General features: G+C 40.5%; 1 protein-coding gene across 4 annotated transcripts in view; it reads left to right on the top strand.

Moving 5' to 3' along the window:
• The window catches only part of ZNF385B (zinc finger protein 385B), a 230306-nt gene that overhangs the window by 128056 nt on the left and 81304 nt on the right, over positions 1–20946 (top strand). For 3 of the 4 annotated variants that reach the window (XM_065413603.1, XM_065413601.1, XM_065413602.1), the window contains one exon: positions 20756–20898. In XM_065413603.1, the coding sequence (XP_065269675.1) occupies positions 20756–20898 (143 nt within the window). The remainder of the gene's footprint in view (positions 1–20755; positions 20899–20946) is intronic. The other variant, XM_065413604.1, reaches the window with a different exon arrangement.

The raw sequence follows: 20946 nt of genomic DNA, 5'->3' as shown, positions 1-20946 counted from the left end.
TGTTCAGTAAACTGCTATCACTTCTAATTTGGAAGCATAAATTGTCATTGGGGTCTTGCTTATCAAAAAAAGTGCATCAATGATGTTTTTAATTTAAGAAAAGAATACTCAGGTATTTTAATAATAATACATTGTATTTACATGGAATCTTTCATCCAAAAATCTCAAAAAGCACTTTTCAATTTAACCTTCAACACCTGTGTGTGTTTCGGTATGGAGGATGGTGGGAAATAATATTTCAACTCATAAGATTACAGCATAAAGAGACCTAGAGTGTTTGGCTGATTTACCCTGATGTTGTAGTCCCATGGGAGGGATATCACTATTGAGGCTGTCCTGATGTAATATTCATAAACTTGAAGGTCAGAAGGGACTGTCATGATAATCTAGTCTGACCTCCTGCCTATTACAGGCCACAGAATCTCTCCCATCCACTCCTGTAATAGACCTCTGGTATATGAGAAATAAGTTTTAAAGTACATGCCAAAGGAATCCGAGTTCAGGTTGGACTTTTAAGATTTGGAATTTCCTGTTTGAGTTATTAAACTGAATGTTGCAATAGTACTAGTTATTTAAATGGAATTTGATGAGAGTTCCTTGGAATTTTCATTAGAAAGCTTTGTCTCCATTATACATTGATTAAGTAATCAATCCATAAAGTGGATGAAGGTAAATCAGAACAGGGCACCCTTATTTAGGAATAAGAGTATCCACATGTGGGGTTATTCTGGAATAGCTCTTGCAGTTTAAATTCACACCTACCTTAATTCAAACTAACTTGCAAGTGTAGAAAGACCCTAAGTGCCTGATCTTGAGAGGTGCTGAGTATCTGCAATGCATCTTGAATTCAGGGAGTTGCAGGTGCTCAGCATTTCTCAGGATCAGATCCTTAGCTCTTAATAGATCATTCACTCCCATTCTGTTTGTCACCTTAATCCTCCATCTTTCAGTAGACTGTTATCTACATGCTAGCATAGTAAAAATAAATAAATACTATCTCTTGGTTGTCCGTTTATGCCAGCCATTAATCTCTGGCCTTTTTGGTCAGGGCCGGCTCTGGCTTTTTTGCCGCCCCAGGCAAAAAAGCCTCCCGCTGCCCCCCGGCGGGGAGCGCGGCAGGGGAGGGTGCCGAGCCCGGCCGCGGCCCCGCTCTCCCCAGCCGGCCGGAGCGCCGGGGGAGGGCGGCGAGCCCGCCGAGTCCCCACTCTCCCTGAGCGGCCGGAGCGCCGGGAGGAGGGTGGCGAGCCCGCCGCGGCCCCACTCTCCCCGACCGGCCGGAGCGCCGGGAGGAGGGCGGCAAGCCGGCCGGGGCCCCGCTCTCCCCGACAGGCCGGAGCGCCGGGGGAGGGCGGAGAGCCCGCTGCGGCTCCGCTCTCCCCGGCGGCCGGAGCGCCACGGGGGAAGGCGGCGAGACCAGTCGCGGCCCCGCTCTTGGGCTGGAGCGCCGCTGGGTGCCCCAACAGCCCCAGTGTGTTTTAAAAACAAAAACAAAAAAAAACCCCAACCCTGAGCGCCGCCCCCCTCCAGGTGCTTGGTAGCACATGCTTGGTAGGCTGGTGCCTGGAGCCGGCCCTGTTTTTGGTGGAGCTTCCATGTGGTATATTTATAGACAATCTCTATTTGACTCTTTACACATTTAAGAGCTACAATTAATGCACTTTAAACATGTACTCCAGTATTAATTGTTCTGGCAGTAAAGGAGTAGAATTAGCCATGCTTTGCTATAGTATCTATCAAAACAAATGAATTCTCTCTTCTATCTCCATGGGATAAGGCATGCTATATTCAGAACTGGAATGAAAGTGATTTATCACTAAGAATAGTGTGCAATTTGAGAATATGAACAAGAGAAGTTATTTTGGGACATGGCTCTGAACAAATACAATGAACTAAATTCATCTGTGTGTGTGTGTGTGTGTGTGTGTGTAACTCCATCCATGTTAGTCCAAGCTGAACACTTTCAAAGGAAAACTGGTGTAAACAAGACCTATGCATAGAGGAAGGCATTAGATATTGCCATCTAATAAATTGGAGCCTTTTGTTAGACTTGAACAAAATGTGCTGCATCCTGAGGCTAAAGGATTATAAATAACTTGGGCCCTGATCCTGCAATGAATTGTGTGTAGACAGATTCCTGGAGCTCATTGCAGGATTTGTACCTCAATCAGGAACTCTGTGACTGCAATTGGTTACTCATTTTGAACTGTTTTACAGCTGTAAAAGTGCTTCATTGTTTGGGTGAACATTTACTTTAACAAAGTATATATGTGTGTATATTGAACTAAAGGAAGTTCAATCCACAGCATACTGTATCAGAAGAAAGGTTACACTTCATTCTGCTTGATATAGAAGTCTTTTAAAGTTGCTTTATGGAGCCTCTCATCTACCTTCTATTTACATCTGTTTATTTTGATGTAATATTTATTTTTGTTTGCTTTTAAATCATTTATCAAAACAGAGCTTAAACCTTTTGATCATTTCCCAAGTGATCAGAGGAGGGATTTTCAAAAGTATCCAAGCCCCTTTGGAGTACAAGTCCCACTGAAAGTCAATTTTAGGGTTTTATCAAAAATCCCACCCCAATCTGTTCTCTATTTAATTGAAAAGAAGTACTTTAAAAAAAATTGCTGCTTCAAATTTGTCAGTAATCTAGATACCAAGAAGTTAAATATCTGATTGTTTGATTCCCCACTTGTGTCATAAATGTGCCATTGAAGTATATTTTTACACCATCATGTTAATAGCTCATATAATAAACAATCCTCAATTGGGCAGTGAAATAACAGACTATAATAGCTTTGAAGGAGCTTTAATAGTCTAGTGTATTAGTAAAACACAAATGAAAGAGTCCTTAACATAGGTTTTAAAATGTTTCTAAAAGTATGTTGTTAATTTATTTTGTCAGTTATCTGCGTAGTGGTATGAAGGACTATTGATCCATTCAGACTGTGGGGCCCATCTGTCCTGCAATAGGAGAATGTCAATATTTCAAACAGAAATTTTGTTTGTATACTTGAAGCAGTTTCTTATGTTAGATGAACACAGTACTGTAATGTGTTACAGAGAATTTCCCCTCCCACGTCATCTAAAATGCCCATGATTAAGGGCTGATGCCATTTGTTTTTTCAAAATCTTTAAAAACGAGCCATAAAAACACACAGCTGAAGTTTTAATCTATATAAGAACAGAATCAACTTTTCAACAGTTTAAAAACGGTCTGTAGAAACACTATTAAAATATATATTGTCAGTCTTTTAGGTTATATTTGGTCTTATGATGTCATTAGGTAGGCTATCCTCCCTCTGGAATCAAGTTGCAAACACAGTCCTGAACAGTAATTAGAGCTAAGCAGCAATTACAGCACACATGATTTGTTCAGACTTATCACTTGCCTGCTGTCTCCTTGCACCAAACATCACAAAAGCACCCCGGTGAAATGAAGGAATTATTTATCTCTAAATCTAATTCCACATATAATGCTGAAGTGGTCACGGGCTATGATCTTGCACACTAAGGTAAGCATTACTCTGTGTTTAGCACATACAGGGGTTTTCCCCCAACTGTGAATATAAATATAACACATCAGAAATTAATTTACGATAAAGTAAAGAAGTATTTAGTTAAAACAGCTGTCTTTTGTTGTTTTTGGAAGGTGGGGGGGGGGTTTGTTTATTGGTTAATCCAATCTTTTCCTAAATTTTTTTCCTGCAAATACAGTAAACGTACAAGGGAAAAATTTAATCCCTGATATAACTCCATTGAAGTCAATGGAATCACAAAAGGGATAAATATGGACCAGAATTTATGAAGTATCAAAGCAAGTTTTGCCCTTTTTCCCCTTCTGTGTTAAAGAAAGTTGCTAATTTAGTTGTTGTGTAGCCTAACAGTCCTGTTTATGGTTTGCTGTCATTCTTGTTCCAGTGATTTTATCACATTACAACCAGCACTTGTTAAAAGTTGGAACAATTATTAGAAGCTTTCTGTGTCTCCACACACTCCTTCCGATCCCTCCCAAAGCATTGGGATAGGAGAAGAGCTGTGATAGCTCACAGTTAATGTGGGAGGATTTGGCTAGTTGTACAGTGTGGTGAGAGAATGTTCCGGAACAGTGAGAGAAGGAAGAGTAATAACGTAGGGAGGAGAGGGGATGCAGAAGATGGGGAAAGGAGGAAGATTAGTGCAATAATAATTTTTTTTCTATAGTGACTTATCTGAGGACCTCAGAGCACTTTACAGACGTTAATAAGTTAAGTCTCTGAACACTACTGTGAGGTGAGTATTTTGAGTCCCATTTAACAGATTGGAAAACCGAGATTAAGGGCCTTGTCGATGGCCACACAGTATGTGTCAGAGCCAGGAACAGAATCTAGTCATCCTGACTCCCAAGTCTTGCACTTTACCCACAAAGTTATTTGGACTGCAATATCATCAGTACACAGCTGATACTCGGCTCAACGTCTTTACATTTCAGATTCGACTCATTCTCCTACCACCTGAATGAGGTAGGGATCTGGAAAAAAGTAACTGACTGGCTGAGGGGTGAAAACATTATCTACCATCTCAGATAAGATGTAGCAATGGCTTTGACATTGCTTGTAAATACTGACCTCACAATAGTCCTCCATGTATTTTTTTTTTTACCTCCAGGCTAAAATACTCTACTGTACTCAGATCTATACTTGATGTGTCCCTGGAAACTCCAGTAAGTGCAGAATGTGGGTGCTGCTCTCCTGAGTGGGGCAAGGTGCTGTGAACACATAACACTTGGGTTAAACTCAGCTTGGAGGCGCTTCCTGTCCACAGCCAATTTAAGGCTCCCAGCTGCAAAATATTTTCCCTTTGAAAGTTTGTCAGAACCTGAATCTAACAATTTTTTCAGCACAATAAAGGAACTCTAGAGTTTGCTAAAAGAATCTAAGTTGGATTTGTTCTGCACTTATAACTCAAGCAGGAAGCCCATATAACTTGGTTTGTAGTAAAGCGTACGATTGGATGAGTCTAAGCATGCAAGTAGCCTGTTCCTTGTTTTAAAATCATTTTCTTGTATGTTTTGTTCCATTTACTAAATAAACCTACTTCTTTGAAGAAGACTGTTCATCACTGTATAGCTCTGGTCACAGACTGCCAAAGGGAAGAGATGCAGGTATCCATTCAGACCTGCGTAACAATAAATGGTTGGCAAAAATGGGGTGTTGAACGCAGATTCTGGTCTAAGTGAGTGAGAATTGTAAAATTCCAGCCCAGACACATAGATGCTGGAACTAGGGGTGCTGGGGGTGCGGCAGCACCTCCTGGCTTGAAGTAGTTTCTATAATATACAGGGCTTACAGTTGGGTTTAATGGCTTTCAGCACCTCCTCTATACAAATTGTTCCAGCACACCTGCCCAGACAAGTAAAGGCACAAGCCTGACACCTAATGGAGTACACTCAGAGAGACCAGAAAGGGGGCAGAGGTTCAGGCAGCCCTGTAACTATGATACTTTGGTGGGATTGTGACAGTGATGATATAGATAGATAGATATTAGAAGGAAAAAGTAAGAAAATTTATTTTCTTGTCTTCTTTTGGGGAAGACAATAGGAAAAGACAGAAATAAAGAGCTATCTACAGCTCAGGAAAAGTCAGCTAGTAGAATTGTGCAAAGAAAGGAACCTGAACTCTAGAGAGCTGAAAAAGACACAGCTGGTTAGCCTGCTATGTTCTGATGACCAGAAAAGAAATGGCATCCCAGAACCAGATGAGGACTGAGGAGGATGACCCAGTTCGTTCAGGGCACCTGTAGATGTTAAGGAAGACAGGCTTGAACAAACCAGGACATTCTGAGGAGGACAATGGGGTCTCAGACATTGCATGTAGCAACTGGACCCTGTTGAGATGGAGTTCCCTGAACCAGAGGAGTCTAGAGTGGGAGAACCTGCAGCATGGGAGCGAAAAGCAGGAGGGCCAGAGATGCTGGTCCCGAGCTCATGCTAGTGCAGCCTCAGGGAAGGTTTAATTTAAACCCAGCTACCTATGGTCCCAAAAGGCTGTTTCAGCAGTGGGGAATTGCAATGCATAGGGACACCCTGGCTACACTTCTTTTCTTTGGCTCATCCCCTTTTCTGGGATTGAGGTGGTGTTGCACCACCTGTGAATTCCTCTATTGTGAGTGAATCCTCCACTGACTGGTTTGACTGCCTTTCTGGCTTTATGCCCTGTAACAATTCAAAGCAGCCATACTGAGATCAAGGATCTAGCCAGTTCTGTATGTGATAATCTTTGTTTAGGAATAAGCTGAAGAGTCACAAATATATAGGGTGAAATCCTGACCTATTGTGGTCCATGGCAAAACTCCAATTGTCTTCAGTAGGGTCAAGATTTTGCTCATAGTACCTAAGAGTACTGCATGTATTAATAGCCAACTGTGTTTATTTAGAATGGTGCAATCCAGTGCAGCAGAGTAGAATATGCTAGGTTATGACATGCCACGCAGCTTTCTAATTGAACAAATGGCTTTGTTGGTTTTAGAAGTCTGCAAAATTAGCTTTGTAGAGAAACAAATGACAAATATTTCCATGCTACCTACAGATAAAAGCAAATCACAGTTGTACTTCAGCCAGCACATTGCTTCTAAATGTAGTGAAGGATGCGTCTTAATTTATTTAATTGCTTAAGCTTGACAAACAGCCAATTCTAATAAATATGCACTGATATTAGTATGGTGTTTTTCGGGTTCATTTGACTTGGAAATATAAATATTGAAGAAGAAACAAGTGGAACAGTACAGCACAGTGGCTGCCAAAATGAAATTGTATATGGCATGAGTATTTCCTCTTCTGAAATTTGTATTGTTCAGGAGCACATGCAGGACAAAAGTTAGAGAGAGAAATACTGTACAGGTTACACAATCTGCAGGTTAAAATTTGAACAGATTATCATAAAGATATAGGTGCTCTGAAGGTTAATTCAAACAGCTGTGACCTAACAATTTTAACATGATTATTTCAGGTGAAGAGGTAAAAATACCTTTCTCAATTCTAATTGTTTGGGTGCTTTTTGCCCTTTTTGGTATTTACAATACATCGTCCAGGATGATTTGTTGTTGATTTTTAAGCTGTTTAACATATAGAAGAGTTACAGGTGTAAATTAAGCTTTCCTTGATTAATGTTGATTCGTTTTCCTGTAAAATATTGAAAGTATTGTTTTTCTTTAACAACAAAAAGCTTTAAGATACACATCTGTTTTTTTTCTGTTTCTAATTTTTGATACGTGTACTGAATTTTAGAGACTGGAGAACAAATTCCTAGAGTGCCTTTCATGTATTATTACTTATAAATATTATAACTGATTGAAAACATCAACTTTTTTGTGATAAACTCCACACATGTGAACTTCATGCATAGTATTCACAATCTGTTTTAAACGTGAGGGAATTGAGGGAGAAAATTCTACTGAGGAAAAAACATCTTAATTCATAGAAATGAAAATGGTGCACAATCCTCAGTATTCCAGAGTACACAAGTTAGGCAAGATAATATCTTTTACTATACTAGAAATTGGTTCAGTAAAAGATATTACCTGACTTACCTTATCTCTATCATATCCTGGGATTAACATGACTGCTACAACACTACAAACAGCTCACTATTCTAGTGAGGAAGGCCCCAATCTCTCTCAGCCTTGCGCATACACTTAATTTCAAGGATGGTGAATATTTCCATTGATGTCAGTGGGACTACTCACATGTTTAAAGTTAAGCATGTATATAGTGCTTGTAAGGTCAGGGCCTAAGAATGGAGCCTATTTCACAGCATGCAGTGCATTTATAATTAGGCTAGTGAGGTAATTAGAGTCTAGTTATAGTATTATCCTTTATATTATATTTAAACTATTTAAGATATTGGGCTTCATCCTGCCCCTGCTGAAGTCAGTAGCTCAGAACATTTTTATTGGTGGCATGTTTTACTTTGATAACTCGTGCTGTTGACATTGTGAGGTTGATATTGGGAAAGGGATTACGGGTAAATCATTATACTGTGTATTTTGTAGCTACAACATTCCAGGACGAAAACCTCATAAAAATTTCCATAGATGTGAAGTGAATGAAAATGTGTTGTCCTGTCATGTAAATTATTTACCCAGTGATTTACTAGCAATCATTTTTATCTAAACTAGTTATTCTGGGAACTCTTCAGATATTTTTGCTGTATATCTCTCAACTGCATAATCAATATGTAAATACATCCAATATATCTACTGTAAACTTTTTTATTGTACACTTACATTTTTTGCAAGCTGTTTATAACTCCTAATATTGTGTGGGGAAAAATAGGTAAGCAGGGGTGTGAAATCCTGGCATGTTAAGTCAAAACTCCAATTAATTGCAAAAGGGTCATGATTTCATTCCAGGTTTGTATACTGTATGGCATGTTTAGGAGAAATTCTAAATACATTTGACATGTAGAAACACTTTATTTCAAAGTATCTGCTTTTCTACAACTCAGAGTGTGAGAGCGCATGCATGCAGAATCCTGTTAATACATATAATCATAAGACATTTCTTTGTGGATGATTGATAATGGAAATATTAGTGTTACATTCCACATTTTCATTTCGAAGGACAGAATGATTTTCATAGTCTGGCTTGTTTATTATGTGAAGTTGAGTTAGTTATCTATAATAGTGCTATAACTTATCTATATAGTTCCTACAGTTTTATACAATATGGTCATGCCATATGAAATGAATGCAGAGTTTGTTGCAGCAGTTATGTCAAAAAGGCAAAACCCTTCAGAACCTAATAAGATCCAAAATGTTTGGTGTGTCAGTTTCTCTAGTTTTGTTTCTATGCAAGGTCAGACACGGACTAAAATAAAGTGTTTCTGTGGATTGCCTTGCCTCCTGATTTTTGGGCAAGTGGACTTTCTACTAATCATATCTTACCCAATAGCCATTAGTAACCAGTCTGGATGAATAGTCATTCCTACTGCCTTTTGAAATACCATCTTTGACAATTCTACAGGTTTTAAATAGGTAGCCATGTATGTCGATGCAAGTGCTTCATATTCTTTAGATCACTTCATAGGTCAGTGGAAGAATTGACTGTTCCATTGATGTTTGAATAAGGTTTGAGAGGAATGAAGTCAATACAACTTCTAGATTTCAAATTATGTATGCATCACAAAGGTTTTAGTGGTAATCATATTGACTCTTGAAGGAACTCATTCATTAATTAGTACAGTACTTTGGGGATATAAACGGCTTAGTATTTTTCCTATTGTCAGTGGAAAGCAATGGAAGTGTCTCATACACACTGCTGTTTTGATTCACAAGTTATTTTTAAAAATAAGTTATGTTGCCTGGGCAGTGCTGCTCTCTCAGGATCATGTTAATTTGCCATTTGGGAAATTCAGATAAAGAATTGGTCTTGAAAGTCACTCTCTCTCCTTTAGCTCTGACAAGCCATGGGAGCCTAGTGGTAGCAAATGGCAAGCACTAGCTTTTATTCTGCTGACTGTGTCTTAGGGAAAAAAATAGAAGAAAACCTGATAGATTTATTCGCATAGCATTTTGTTTTCACGGGGAGGGGAGGGTTCTCAAAGTTCATCTTCCTGAAAATGCTTAATGCACTACTTCTAAAATACAGCTTTGCTTCAATATTATGATACCTGCACCTCACCATTTTCAGAACTAAATACAAAATTCATTTATTTGACTTCGCTTTCTCTTAGTAATCTCTCTCTCTCTCTCTCTCTCTCTCTCTCTCTCTCTCTCTCTCTGATATACTCAGAGACGTACAACACTTTCACTCACACAACTAAGCAAAAAAATAAACAGAAAATCCCCGAAGCCTATAAACTAATCAGGGGAGCAAGAGAGAGATTATTTCTGTTTTTAAATGCATGTAATTCAGATACTATGGGAATGAGTCATATAAATACTTAGATTTAGTGACCTGCAAGGGTCCACTATATTTGTATACCATTTCTAGAAATATCAGCTCCTAATGAAAGTAGATAGTAATGGGTCATATTGCAGCAGGGATCCAGATAATGGAGCATCATTTTAATAGTGATTCTGCTCTGAAGGGAGAACCCTAATTGATTATTTTTAATACATATTTCATTAGATCATTAAAAATATGATTTACTTGAACACATCACTCTTTCCATATAGTTGTCTATAAATAAGTGTACTAAGGACTCAAAGGACTTCTTGGAGGGATGTCAGAGTCCTTAGAGGAGTAGATGTTGGTTCGGATCATTATTTTTTAGTGGCCACCTTACAAGTTAAACTCAAAAAGCTCACAAAGATAGACCAAAAAGAGTGTTACAGCAATAGAGAAGTTCAAGGACAAAGAAACAGGTCAGATTCCAGATTGCACTTCACAACCATACCAGTGTTTAGCAAGACCGAGCTGTTGGAAGGCAGGAAGACATATGGTCAAACTGGAGGAAGATGGTAGTCAAGACAACCGAGGAAGAAGTGGGCTGCCAAAGATGGCAGAAGAAAGATGCATGAATTGCATCTGGAACATGAGCAGTTACTGACTAGCAGAAAGTTATGAATGCAAAAAAGGAACAGTGCAAGACACATGCGCAACTCTTAAAGGTGGATGCAAAATACAGAGAAAAGGATAAAGAAGAGTTTCAGGGAAGATAGAAATGCGTGGGATCAGGAGAAAACTGCAGAGGCAGAAGAAGCAGCACAGAGGGGAGACTTGAAGAAGCTTCATAAAACAGTGAAAGATCTCTCAGGAAGAACCAGACTCTCACTGGAGATAAGAACATAAGAATGGCCCTACTGGGTCAGACCAAAGGTCCATCTAGCCCAGTATCCTGTCTTCGGACAGTGGCCAGTGCCAGGTGCTGCCCCAAAGGCAGAGGTGAAAGTAAGCCGGTACCGTACGAAAGTAAGAGCCTGGACCAGCTTTCCCAGGCAGCGGGGCTCAGGCGGCGATTTAAAGGGCCCGGGGCTACAGCCGCTGCTACCGCCCCAGGCCCTTTAAATCTCCGCCGGCTCTGGCAGCAGGGCTCTGGCAGCAATTTAAAGGGCCTGGGGCAGTATCAGCGGCCGGAGCCCCGAGCCCCACTGTCGGAGCCTTGGGGTAGCGGCGGCGGGGCTCTGGCAGTGATTTAAAGGGCCAGGGGCTCCCGGCCGCCACTACCGCAGTGGAGCCCTGGGCCCTTTAAATCGCTAACGGCTCCGGCAGCGGGGCTCCAGTGGCGATTTTAAAGGGCTCTTTAAATCACCACCCGAGCCCCGCTGCCAGAGCCCCAGGGTAGCAGCAGCAGCCGGGAGCCCCCAGGGCACCGTCGGCAATTTAAAGGGCCTGGGGCTCTGCTGTGGTAGTGGCGGCCGGAGCCCCAGGCCCTTTAAATGGCCCCCAAATCCCGGGGCTCCCAGCAGCCTCTGCCGCTACCACAGCCGGAGCCCCGGGCCCTTTAAATCTTGATTTAAAGGGCCCAGGGCTCTAAAGGCCCCGCCTCTTCCAGTTGAGGCTACACCCCTTCTGGTTGAAGACCCCCCACCCACCTCCCGCTCAGGACTCCGGCGTACCAGTAAGTCCTTTAAGTTAGCTTCACCCCCGCCCTGAGGGAATGAACAGAACAGGTAACCATCAAATAATCCATCCCCTGTCGCTCATTTCCAGCTTCTGGCAAACACAGACTAGGGACACCATTGTTGCCCATCTTGGCTAATAGCCATTGATGGACCTATCCTCCATGAATTTATCTAATTCTTTTTTGAACCCTGTTATGGTCTTGGCCTTCACAACATCCTCTGGCAAGGAGTTCCACAGGTTGACTGTGCATGGTGTGAAGAAATACTTCCTTTTGTTTGTTTTAAACCTGCTGCCTATTCATTTCATTTGGTGACCCATAGTTCTTGTGTTATGAGAAGTAGTAAACAACACTTCCTTATCTACTTTCTCTACACCAGTCATGATTTTATAGACCTCAATCATATCTCCCCTTAGCCGTCTCTTTTCCAAGCTTAAAAGTCCCAGTCTTATTAATCTTTCCTCATGTGGAAGCTGTTCCATACCCCTAATCATTTTTGTTGCCCTTTTCTGAACCTTTTCCAATTCCAATATATCTTTTTTGAGATGAGGTGACCACATCTGCACACAGTATTCAAGATGTGGGAGTACCATGGATTTATATAGAAGCAACATTATCTATCCCCTTCTTAATTATTTCCAGCATTCTGTTTGCTTTTTTGACTGCCACTGCACATTGAGTGGATGTTTTCAGAGAACTATCCACAATGACTCCAAGATCTTTCTTGAATGATAACGGACCCCATCATTTTATATGTATAGTTGGGATTATGCTTTCCAATGTGCATTACTTTGCATTTATCAACATTAAATTTCATCTGCCATTTTGTTGCCCAGTCACTCAGTTTTGAGAGATCCTTTTGCTCTTCTCAGTCTGCCTGGGTCTTAACTATATTTAGTAATTTGTATCATCTGCAAATTTTGCCATCTCACTGTTTACCCCTTTTTCCAGATCATTTATGAATATGTTGAATAGGACTGGTCCCAGAACAGACCCCTGGGGGACACCACTATTTACCTCTCTCCATTCTGAAAACTGACCATTTATACCTACCCTTTGTTTCCTATCTTTTAACCAGTTACCAATCCATGAGAGCACCTTCCCTCTTATCCCATGGCAGCTTACTTTGCGTAAGAGCCTTTGGTGAGGGACCTTGTCAAAGGCTTTCTGAAAATCTTATCTCCACTGGATCCCCTTGGTCCACATGCTTGTTGACTCCCCTCAAAGAATTCTAGTAGATTGGTGAGGTATGATTTCCCTTTACTAAAACCATGTTGATTCTTCCTCAACAAATTATGTTCATCTATATGTCTGATAATATTGTTTCAACCAGTTTGCCCGGTACTGAAGTAAGACTCACAGGCCTGTAATTGCCAGGATCACTTCTGGAGCCCTTTTTAAAAATTGGCATCACATTAGCTATCCTCCAGTCATCTGGTACAGAAGCTGATTTAAATGATCGGTTACAGACTACAGTTTAGTAGTTCTGCAATTTCACATTTGAGTTCCTTCAGAACTCTTGGGTGAATACCATCTAGTCCTGGTGACTTATTGCTGTTTAATTTATCAATTTGTTCCAAAACCTCCTCTAATGATACCTCAATCTGTGACAGTTCCTCAGATCTGTCACGTAAAAAGAATGGCTCAGGTTTGGGATGCCCATCAGGAACTCTCATGGACAGAAAATACATGAAGAACAAGTCAGACAATGGAAAGAACATTTCCATGCCGAATTAACTGTCCAGAATCAATGATCATGCACGTGTTCAAGAGAAATGCCAGTGCTAAGTTAGAAATAGAAAAGGGGCCAGTAACACCCAATGAAATTAAAGCAGACATCAAAGGTCTCAAACAGGAGAAAGTTCTTTGGGTTGACAGAATTTAAGCAGAAGTACTAAAGGCAGGAGATGAAATTCTTACTGAGCAGTTACCAAGACAGTGTAATGAAATATGGATGAAAGAACAAGTGCCACAAGACTAGAAAGATGGAATTATTATGGTGTTGCCAAAAAAGGGTGATCTTACTCAGTGCACGAATTGGAGAGGTATTGTACTATTATCAGTCCTTGGCAAAGTATTGACTACTAGGATGCTGAATAGAATGAAGAAAGCAGTGGATGAAATATTGTATGAAAAATAGGCTGAGTTCCATCTAGGTAGAGCATGTTTTGAACAGATATTCACTCTTCGATGGATCACTGAAAAAGCTACTGCTTAGCAAAGCCTCATTTTCATCAATTCTATTGACTTTAAGAAAGCGTTCCATAGTCTCTACAGAGACACCCTGTGGAATATTGCTAGAAGCTATGAGATATCAGACAAGCTGCTCAACATAATACTTTTATATAATGCAAGTAGATGTACAGTAAGATTGGATACAGGCCTGGGTGAGTGGTTTGATATTATGACCGGAGTTAGACAAGGATATTTATCACCAATCCTCCTTGCATTAGCAATAGATTGGGTGATAAAGTGGTCAACAAGAAGCATAGTAAATGGTGTAAAATGGGTTAGCAGGGATGAATTAAAAGACCATGACTTTGCTGACAATATTGCTTTACTAAGCATGGAACAGAACGATTGCTCTTACATCAGAGGTACAACAAGAAGCAGCAAAAATTGGACTGAAAGTAAATGCAGAGAAAACAAAGATTAGGAAGGTAGGAAATGGAACAACAGATGCAAAGGTGCATGTGGATGGAAAAGAAATGGAACAGGGTGGAAAAGTTCTGCTATCTGGGGAGTGTGATGACATTTGAAGATGGCTGCAATAAAGCGATTCATACAAGATTAGGAAAAGCAAACAGCACTTTTGGAAGGGTGAACACCATGTGATCAAAGAGAGGTCTCCCCACTAAACTGAAGACTATACCCTGTGATTGTACTGAGCGTGCTACTGTACAGAGCAGAGACTTGGCTGATGGTGATGACTAACAGGATGAGACCGGAATCTGCCCATCACAGATGGCTGAGGAAGATACTTTGCTTTTCATGGAAAGACAAAATAACAAATGTGAGAATAGGGGCACTGACAGAACTGGACATGCTAAAAAATTTTATCAAAGAAAGAGGGCTCAAATGGTTGGGACATGTACATTGTATGGAAGATGGGAGACTTGCTAAGCAAGCATTAAATTGCATACCTAAGGGAGGGGAGAGAAAGTGAGGAAGGCCAAGGAAGAGCTGGCAGAAGAGAGTGAGAGGATATTGAACAAGCTGGCATCATCTAGGAAGAAGTACTACAACTAGTGGGTAACTGTGATCATTGGAGGAACTAGACTGCCTGATGTGTCAGAGACACAAGACAAACTCCAGTTTAAGGTAAGGACTCATACAAGACTTTCTTTTTTTAGTGCAGTGATCCTTTTCAGGCTATAGGCAGTGGAGCTGAAGCAAACTTTATTCAGTCTGAAAGCCTCAGTGTTGCCTCTGGCTCAGAATTGTTTATATTTAAAAAACACTTCAGCGTGTTCTTGAAAAATATTTTTGACAATGTTCAAAAGTTCCTAGTGCAAATTAGTAAATGGTACTGAAAGCTTTACAGCCCTGAAAAGGTTCACAGATTAGTGCACATAGAATTTTCATAGAGTGTGAGATTTAAACCATTTTAAACATCTCCTGTCTGCGCCTCAGGGTTCCAAACCTTTAAAGGAAAAATCAGGTACTTTGGATGACAATCTAAAATCTAAGGTGAGGGTGACTGAGTGCACTGTGATTGCAGCCTATGAATGAATTCAGCCAGTGTCTGCACAGCCAAGGGGATGATTGTTGTCCATCTTGAAGGTGTGTTCTAAGTTCCAGCAATTGATTTGATGATCTGGCCTGATGTTCTGAAAATGCAGCACTAAAGAGAGAAAAGAAAACACAAAACCCCACCCATTTCTTCAGAGGTTCCTATTCTGCTACCATCCCATTCATTTGCATCTTCTTCTTGCCTTGAGTGGTTGTTGTTACTATGCAAAGCAACCCTAAAGGTTTGTCTACACTGGCACTTTACAGCGCTGCAGAGGTGTGAAAAAACACCCACCACCACCCCTGAGCGCTGCAAGTTTCAGTGCTGTAAAGTGGCAGTGTAGACAGTGCACGGCTCCCAGCGCTGGGAGCTATTCCCCTCGTGGAGGTGGGTTTTTTATAGCCCCAGCGCTGGTGCCACAACTACACAGCCACGCTAAAGCACTGCCGCGGCAGCACTTTAATGTTGCTAATGAAGACATGCCTTTAGTGATTCAGCATGGCTGGAACTAGTGGAAGGATTTGAAGATGGGGAGAGGAGGATGGGCAGCCACTAAACTGAGCAGATGGTAAATTTAGTTTTAAAAAAATTAGAGAGCCCTTTCTAAATAGGGATTAGCAGTGTGCATGACAATATGCAAACTATCATCTCTCTGCCAATACTCTTTAGAATAACTGGTCTTTCCTGTCCTGCATGGTAGCTTTGTGAAGCACACCGATCTGGTACTGGATGAGATGTACTTGGGATTTGAGTGTAGATTTTTAGAGGTGAAAGACTGTCGCCCAAATCTGTGTTATCTAACCTCCTCCCCATTCTCACATAGCAAATTTTGTTGGGACAGGTAACCTTGCATTGGAACCATGAGAGAAGTCTTGTGTTATACAGGAGAGTGACTGAAGTAACGCTTCCCACCATCTCTAACAGTACAACAGCCGTACTTTCACCATCTAATCTATTAACTATACATAGTTCTTTGCTGTCAAACAAATCAAACTACAGTAGTTAACCCTAACAGCTTCTGATAATCAGTGGAAAAAAATCTGTCTCTGATTTTCAGGTAGTTTGAAGCCATACCTGGATGATAGCAGATGCTATCTAAGAGACATAGTATTTGTTACATTGTTCTGAGACACATTTGTGCAGGAAGTGAAAGGAGAATTTATTCTAATAAAATGGGAAGCACTCTGGATCTTCAGCTAGGATCAAAGAAACTGATTTCGTCCCTTAGCTTGTCAGAGTGGTTCTGCCGAGGACTAATATTTTTTGGCAAAGTCTCTGCCTGTTTCTTGAACCTGATGATGTAACTGTAGATAATTCATGCAGCTGGAGTCAGAGCAGAAGCAGCAGCAGATGAACTAGAAAAAATAAGTCACATTATAGAACACCAGGAAACAAGCTTGTAGGAAATCTTTTGAGTTTTTTTATTATTATTTTAATCCAAACACCAGATATTTCTTTTGTAGACTATATCCTAATAGTACATGTGGAAAGAGTTTTCTTATTTCTTGAAGCCATTATAATAAAAAAAATGGTAAAACAGTGTTTAAACTAAAAACTAGCAGGTTGAGGTGCGTGAATGAATTTGCTAGAAAGATCACTTATATTTATGCCCAAGATTTACTAATATTTTAAAACAATCTGACACAGTAAAATGTCTGCATCATTAAAATGCTAATGAAATGGTAAACATCTGCTAAATTTGTAATGATAATGAACATTGTCAGCTACATCTTTGTTGTGCCAGTATTCCTGCTTGGTTCATATTTGCATACAAATTTGATTGGGTGACAGTGGGATTGTGTTTGACCTTTAGGGAGAATTTTGGTGCAACTCGGTGTTCCATTCTGCTTGATCTGATGACTCTCAAGTGTAGAGGTTCTAGCTTTGTCACTTTTGGTCATCTCTTCCTGCTTACGTTGCCAGGGATTTTTACAGGGAGGTTGGGGGGAGGGAGGAGAGTCAATGGGCCTCCGTGACTTGATTGGCAGGGGTAGTAGAGGAGAGGGATTTTTCACTCCCCCCCACCAGTTGACTTTAAAATAGTTGAACACAGGTTTATGTGTGAACTGCCTTCGCTAATCAAATTGTGGGGTGCATGTTTTATGTAAGTTCTGTAGAATCTCTGAATCTATCCTGGTATCCTGAAGATATTCCAGATTTAATTACTCTGACATCCCATATGATGGACTGCACAAATTGCAGTGAGGCTTCTGGTGTATGTTGTGTTAAATTTGAGATATCAGTAGTCAGCCAGGATGTACCAAGAAGAGTGCACAGAGATATGGAAAAAATAGTGAAAACTTATTTCTATGATGAATACTCACCACAGCCTAGTTAGAAGGGATGGGAGGTCAGTCATTACAAAAACTCAGCCTTAATTTTAATTTTAAACTGAAATTATAGCTCAGTTGTAATTGAAGCAATATTTAGAAGTTTGGCTAAATCAAAATATGTAAATATTTGTTATTGAAGAATTAAATTGACAATGGCTGGAACATTACCTAATTAGAAGCACAGTGTGTAATTAAATACATTGTGGCAGTGTGAATACAATACTGAATTCTGTGTATCTAATATATCAGAATCAGCTAGTAAAAATACAATACAATCATCTTTTTGCAGCTGAGGACAATTCCTTTGGTAAATCTCTTGATGCACTATTATCCTGTTGATCTATTTTTTCATTGCAGATATAAGGAAGAGGCTGTATGTGCATTAGACTGCCATTACTTTTTTAGTGTTTATGAATTCACACAAATAAGCTCTGACCTACAGTTAATTAAGCACAATTCTTGATGAGTTTCACAAGTCTATGCAAAATTTAAAATCTAATTTACTTAAAGATTGCAAACAGTATTTTAAATTTTGCAAATGATGGGGTTGGGAAAGGAGAAAATGTAGGATAATTTTATCAGGATTAATCTTCCTCTCAAGAAGGAATGTAACCAGCCTGGTGGGGCACTGCTGCAATCTTCTGTCCATCTCTTCTGTGACCCCAGGATTTACCAATGCACGAAGATGGAAGGATTGTGGTCTGTAATTAATCTAATAAACTATAACATTACATTCTTATGCAGTGGCTGAAACTAATGTATTTACCCTCTCCTATTCAGTAGTATCTACAAAGGACCTGTCTTGGATGGTAGACTATCTAATCAACCCAGGTAGCCACAGCATCACAACACTCAATCTGATTCTCAAATATAGTAGAATAGATTTTAAATAGTGTGTATGAACCTATGCTGGTGAGATCAAAAGAAGAGGGAACAAATGAATTGCCTTTTCCGAGTGAAGTTTCACTCAGTGTCCCACTCAGAGATTCTAAATGCACTGGGACAGATCTACTTAGACTGCCTGGCATCTCTCAGACGGGTGTGGGTGAGTGGTGAGGTTTGATGAGGAAGAGAGAGTTGCACTTGCTGCTCCACAGCCTACTTCCTGCCTGGTTCTAAAAGGCCCAGGGACCCTGTATGGGGAGCAGCATACACTAATCGCAATCCTTGGGAGCAGAGAAACATCTAACACAGGACTGCTCTCCTCCCTATCACTGATTAGCCATTGGAGAAAGGAGGAAGAAGGTAACTGGAGGGCTAGTGATAGGAACAGTATTAATGGAGAGGCAATTAATCTATTAGATGGGGGCAAGGGAAGCTAGCAGGTGGAGAAGGCAGATGATCAACTGGTTGCGGTGATTGCAGGGCAATGGACGAATTGACTGGGGTTGGCTGTGTGGTAAAGGGATCAGTTGAGTGGTTGTGGGGAAGAGGATGGAATCCTGATGTTAGAGGATCAGTTGCTTGGTTAGAGATGTATGTGGAGCTGAGGATGTGATCAGTAGGATTGCATGGAGGGGTGTGATACTTTTGATTGATTGACCTGATGAGCTGAGAGGCTGCAAGGGGTGTGCAGCACAGATGATGAGTTGGGCAGTTTCAGGGGGAAAGGGGTGGGTTTGGGCAGAGACTGGATTGGCAGCCCTGAGGAAGAGAAATGATGGGTAGGTAATCAGTTGACTGGAAAGCCTTGGAAGGGTTGAAGGTCAGTGCATTGTTTGTATTAAATGTTTAATTTACAGTATCTAGAAGTCACTTGACACATTAATTGAAGAATATTTTGCAACCCCAAATAGCAGAATGTAAATCCAATTATTACAGATTTGCATTTGGAGCTCCAGAAATAACATTTTTAAAGTAAGGTATACAAAAAGTCTAATCTGGGGTGTGAATGCCCTCTGTTTCAGAAGAAGAGCAAGGGAAGGGAGCAGGGGGAGAAAGAGACATCTTTGGTGAATTAAGCCCCCGGGCAAATATACAGAATTCCCACTGGAAAATCCAGCCAGAGATTAGGCTCAGAGTTGCCTTCTCCTGCCCTCAGGAGAGGGTGAGGGGAAGGGAAGTGTACAGCTAGGGAGCCAGCAAAATGTGGCTTTGCTGTGAACCATTCTGCGAAGAGGGGGAGAGCATGACTCTCTGCAGATAACTGACAAGAAATTTCTTTGTGGATATTGGGACACCTGTGCCATTAGATGGACAAACCTCCTATACTTTCTGTTGGTGCAAACCTCTTTGCTCCTCTCCCCCTGTGAGATGAGGGAGTCAGGAGCTATGCAGAAAGAAAGGATATATGCCTGCTTTTGTATTAAATATTAATCTGTTCAGTTTTAGACAGTCATCAATTAGGAAAGATTCCACCTGTTTGAGGCCACATTTTGTCTGTGTGTATTTATAAAAAGGGTTCCCATTGACTTAAAATTTGGAAAGCCTTAGTTTGGAAAGAAAGATGTAGGGTTAAACTAAAATATTCAAGAAATATTGTTGAAGGGTGATGTTGAGGGAAAGTAGGAAATTTGGTTTATTTTTATGCTGTATGGTTATTTAGTATAAACATATGTTGTGGGCTTACTACTTATTTCTTGATTTCTTGCATTTTTAATCAGTAGGCCTTTTTTTAGATTTAAAAAAAAATCTTTGAGTCATGCTTGTGCAGCATTAAGCACATTACAGATGCCATTATAAGGGAGAAAAATGAATGCACAACTCATATTAAAAATACCTCTGTATACCAGCTTGCATAAATGTCCACTCTCACTAATCTCATAGGCAACTCTGAATTGCAAAAGCATCTGTTTGTAATAGGTGCCCAGCCCTGCCTTTCTGGCTCATCAGAATTTTTGAGCCTTAGAAGTGTTTTTATTCTGCCTGTCCAATGTGATTTATGCACCATATGTCTCCTCTTCAGAATCTGAGCAGCTATGGGTATGGGGAAGTGTTCTGCCTCATCTAGACGGTGAAGAAGTAGGCATGTTTTAATGGTATTAACTCCTACTGACCCACTTTATCAAATGTGTGTCATGTTTATTTCTTACAGGTTGTTAGAGAGGTGATATTTCTCTACCTTTACAGAGTGTATGTGCATAAGGAAAGGGCATTTTTGTCTAAGAGGGAGTGATGAATTCCTGTTTTTGGTTTGTTCTTGGCAGGCAGTACATGCCATACTACTACACTTCCTGCCCTTGTGCGCACACCGACTCTGATGATGCAGCCTTCACTGGATATCAAGCCCTTTATGTCCTTTCCTGTGGACAGTAGTTCTGCTGTTGGACTCTTCCCAAATTTTAACACAGTAAGTAAATTTGTGTTCATGTTATTAGCCCCCTCCTCAGTCTGTGCT

The sequence above is a fragment of the Emys orbicularis genome, chromosome 11, assembly GCF_028017835.1.
Source record: "Emys orbicularis isolate rEmyOrb1 chromosome 11, rEmyOrb1.hap1, whole genome shotgun sequence".
NCBI lineage: Eukaryota > Metazoa > Chordata > Testudines > Emydidae > Emys > Emys orbicularis.
This window is presented reverse-complemented; position numbering and strand designations above follow the sequence as displayed.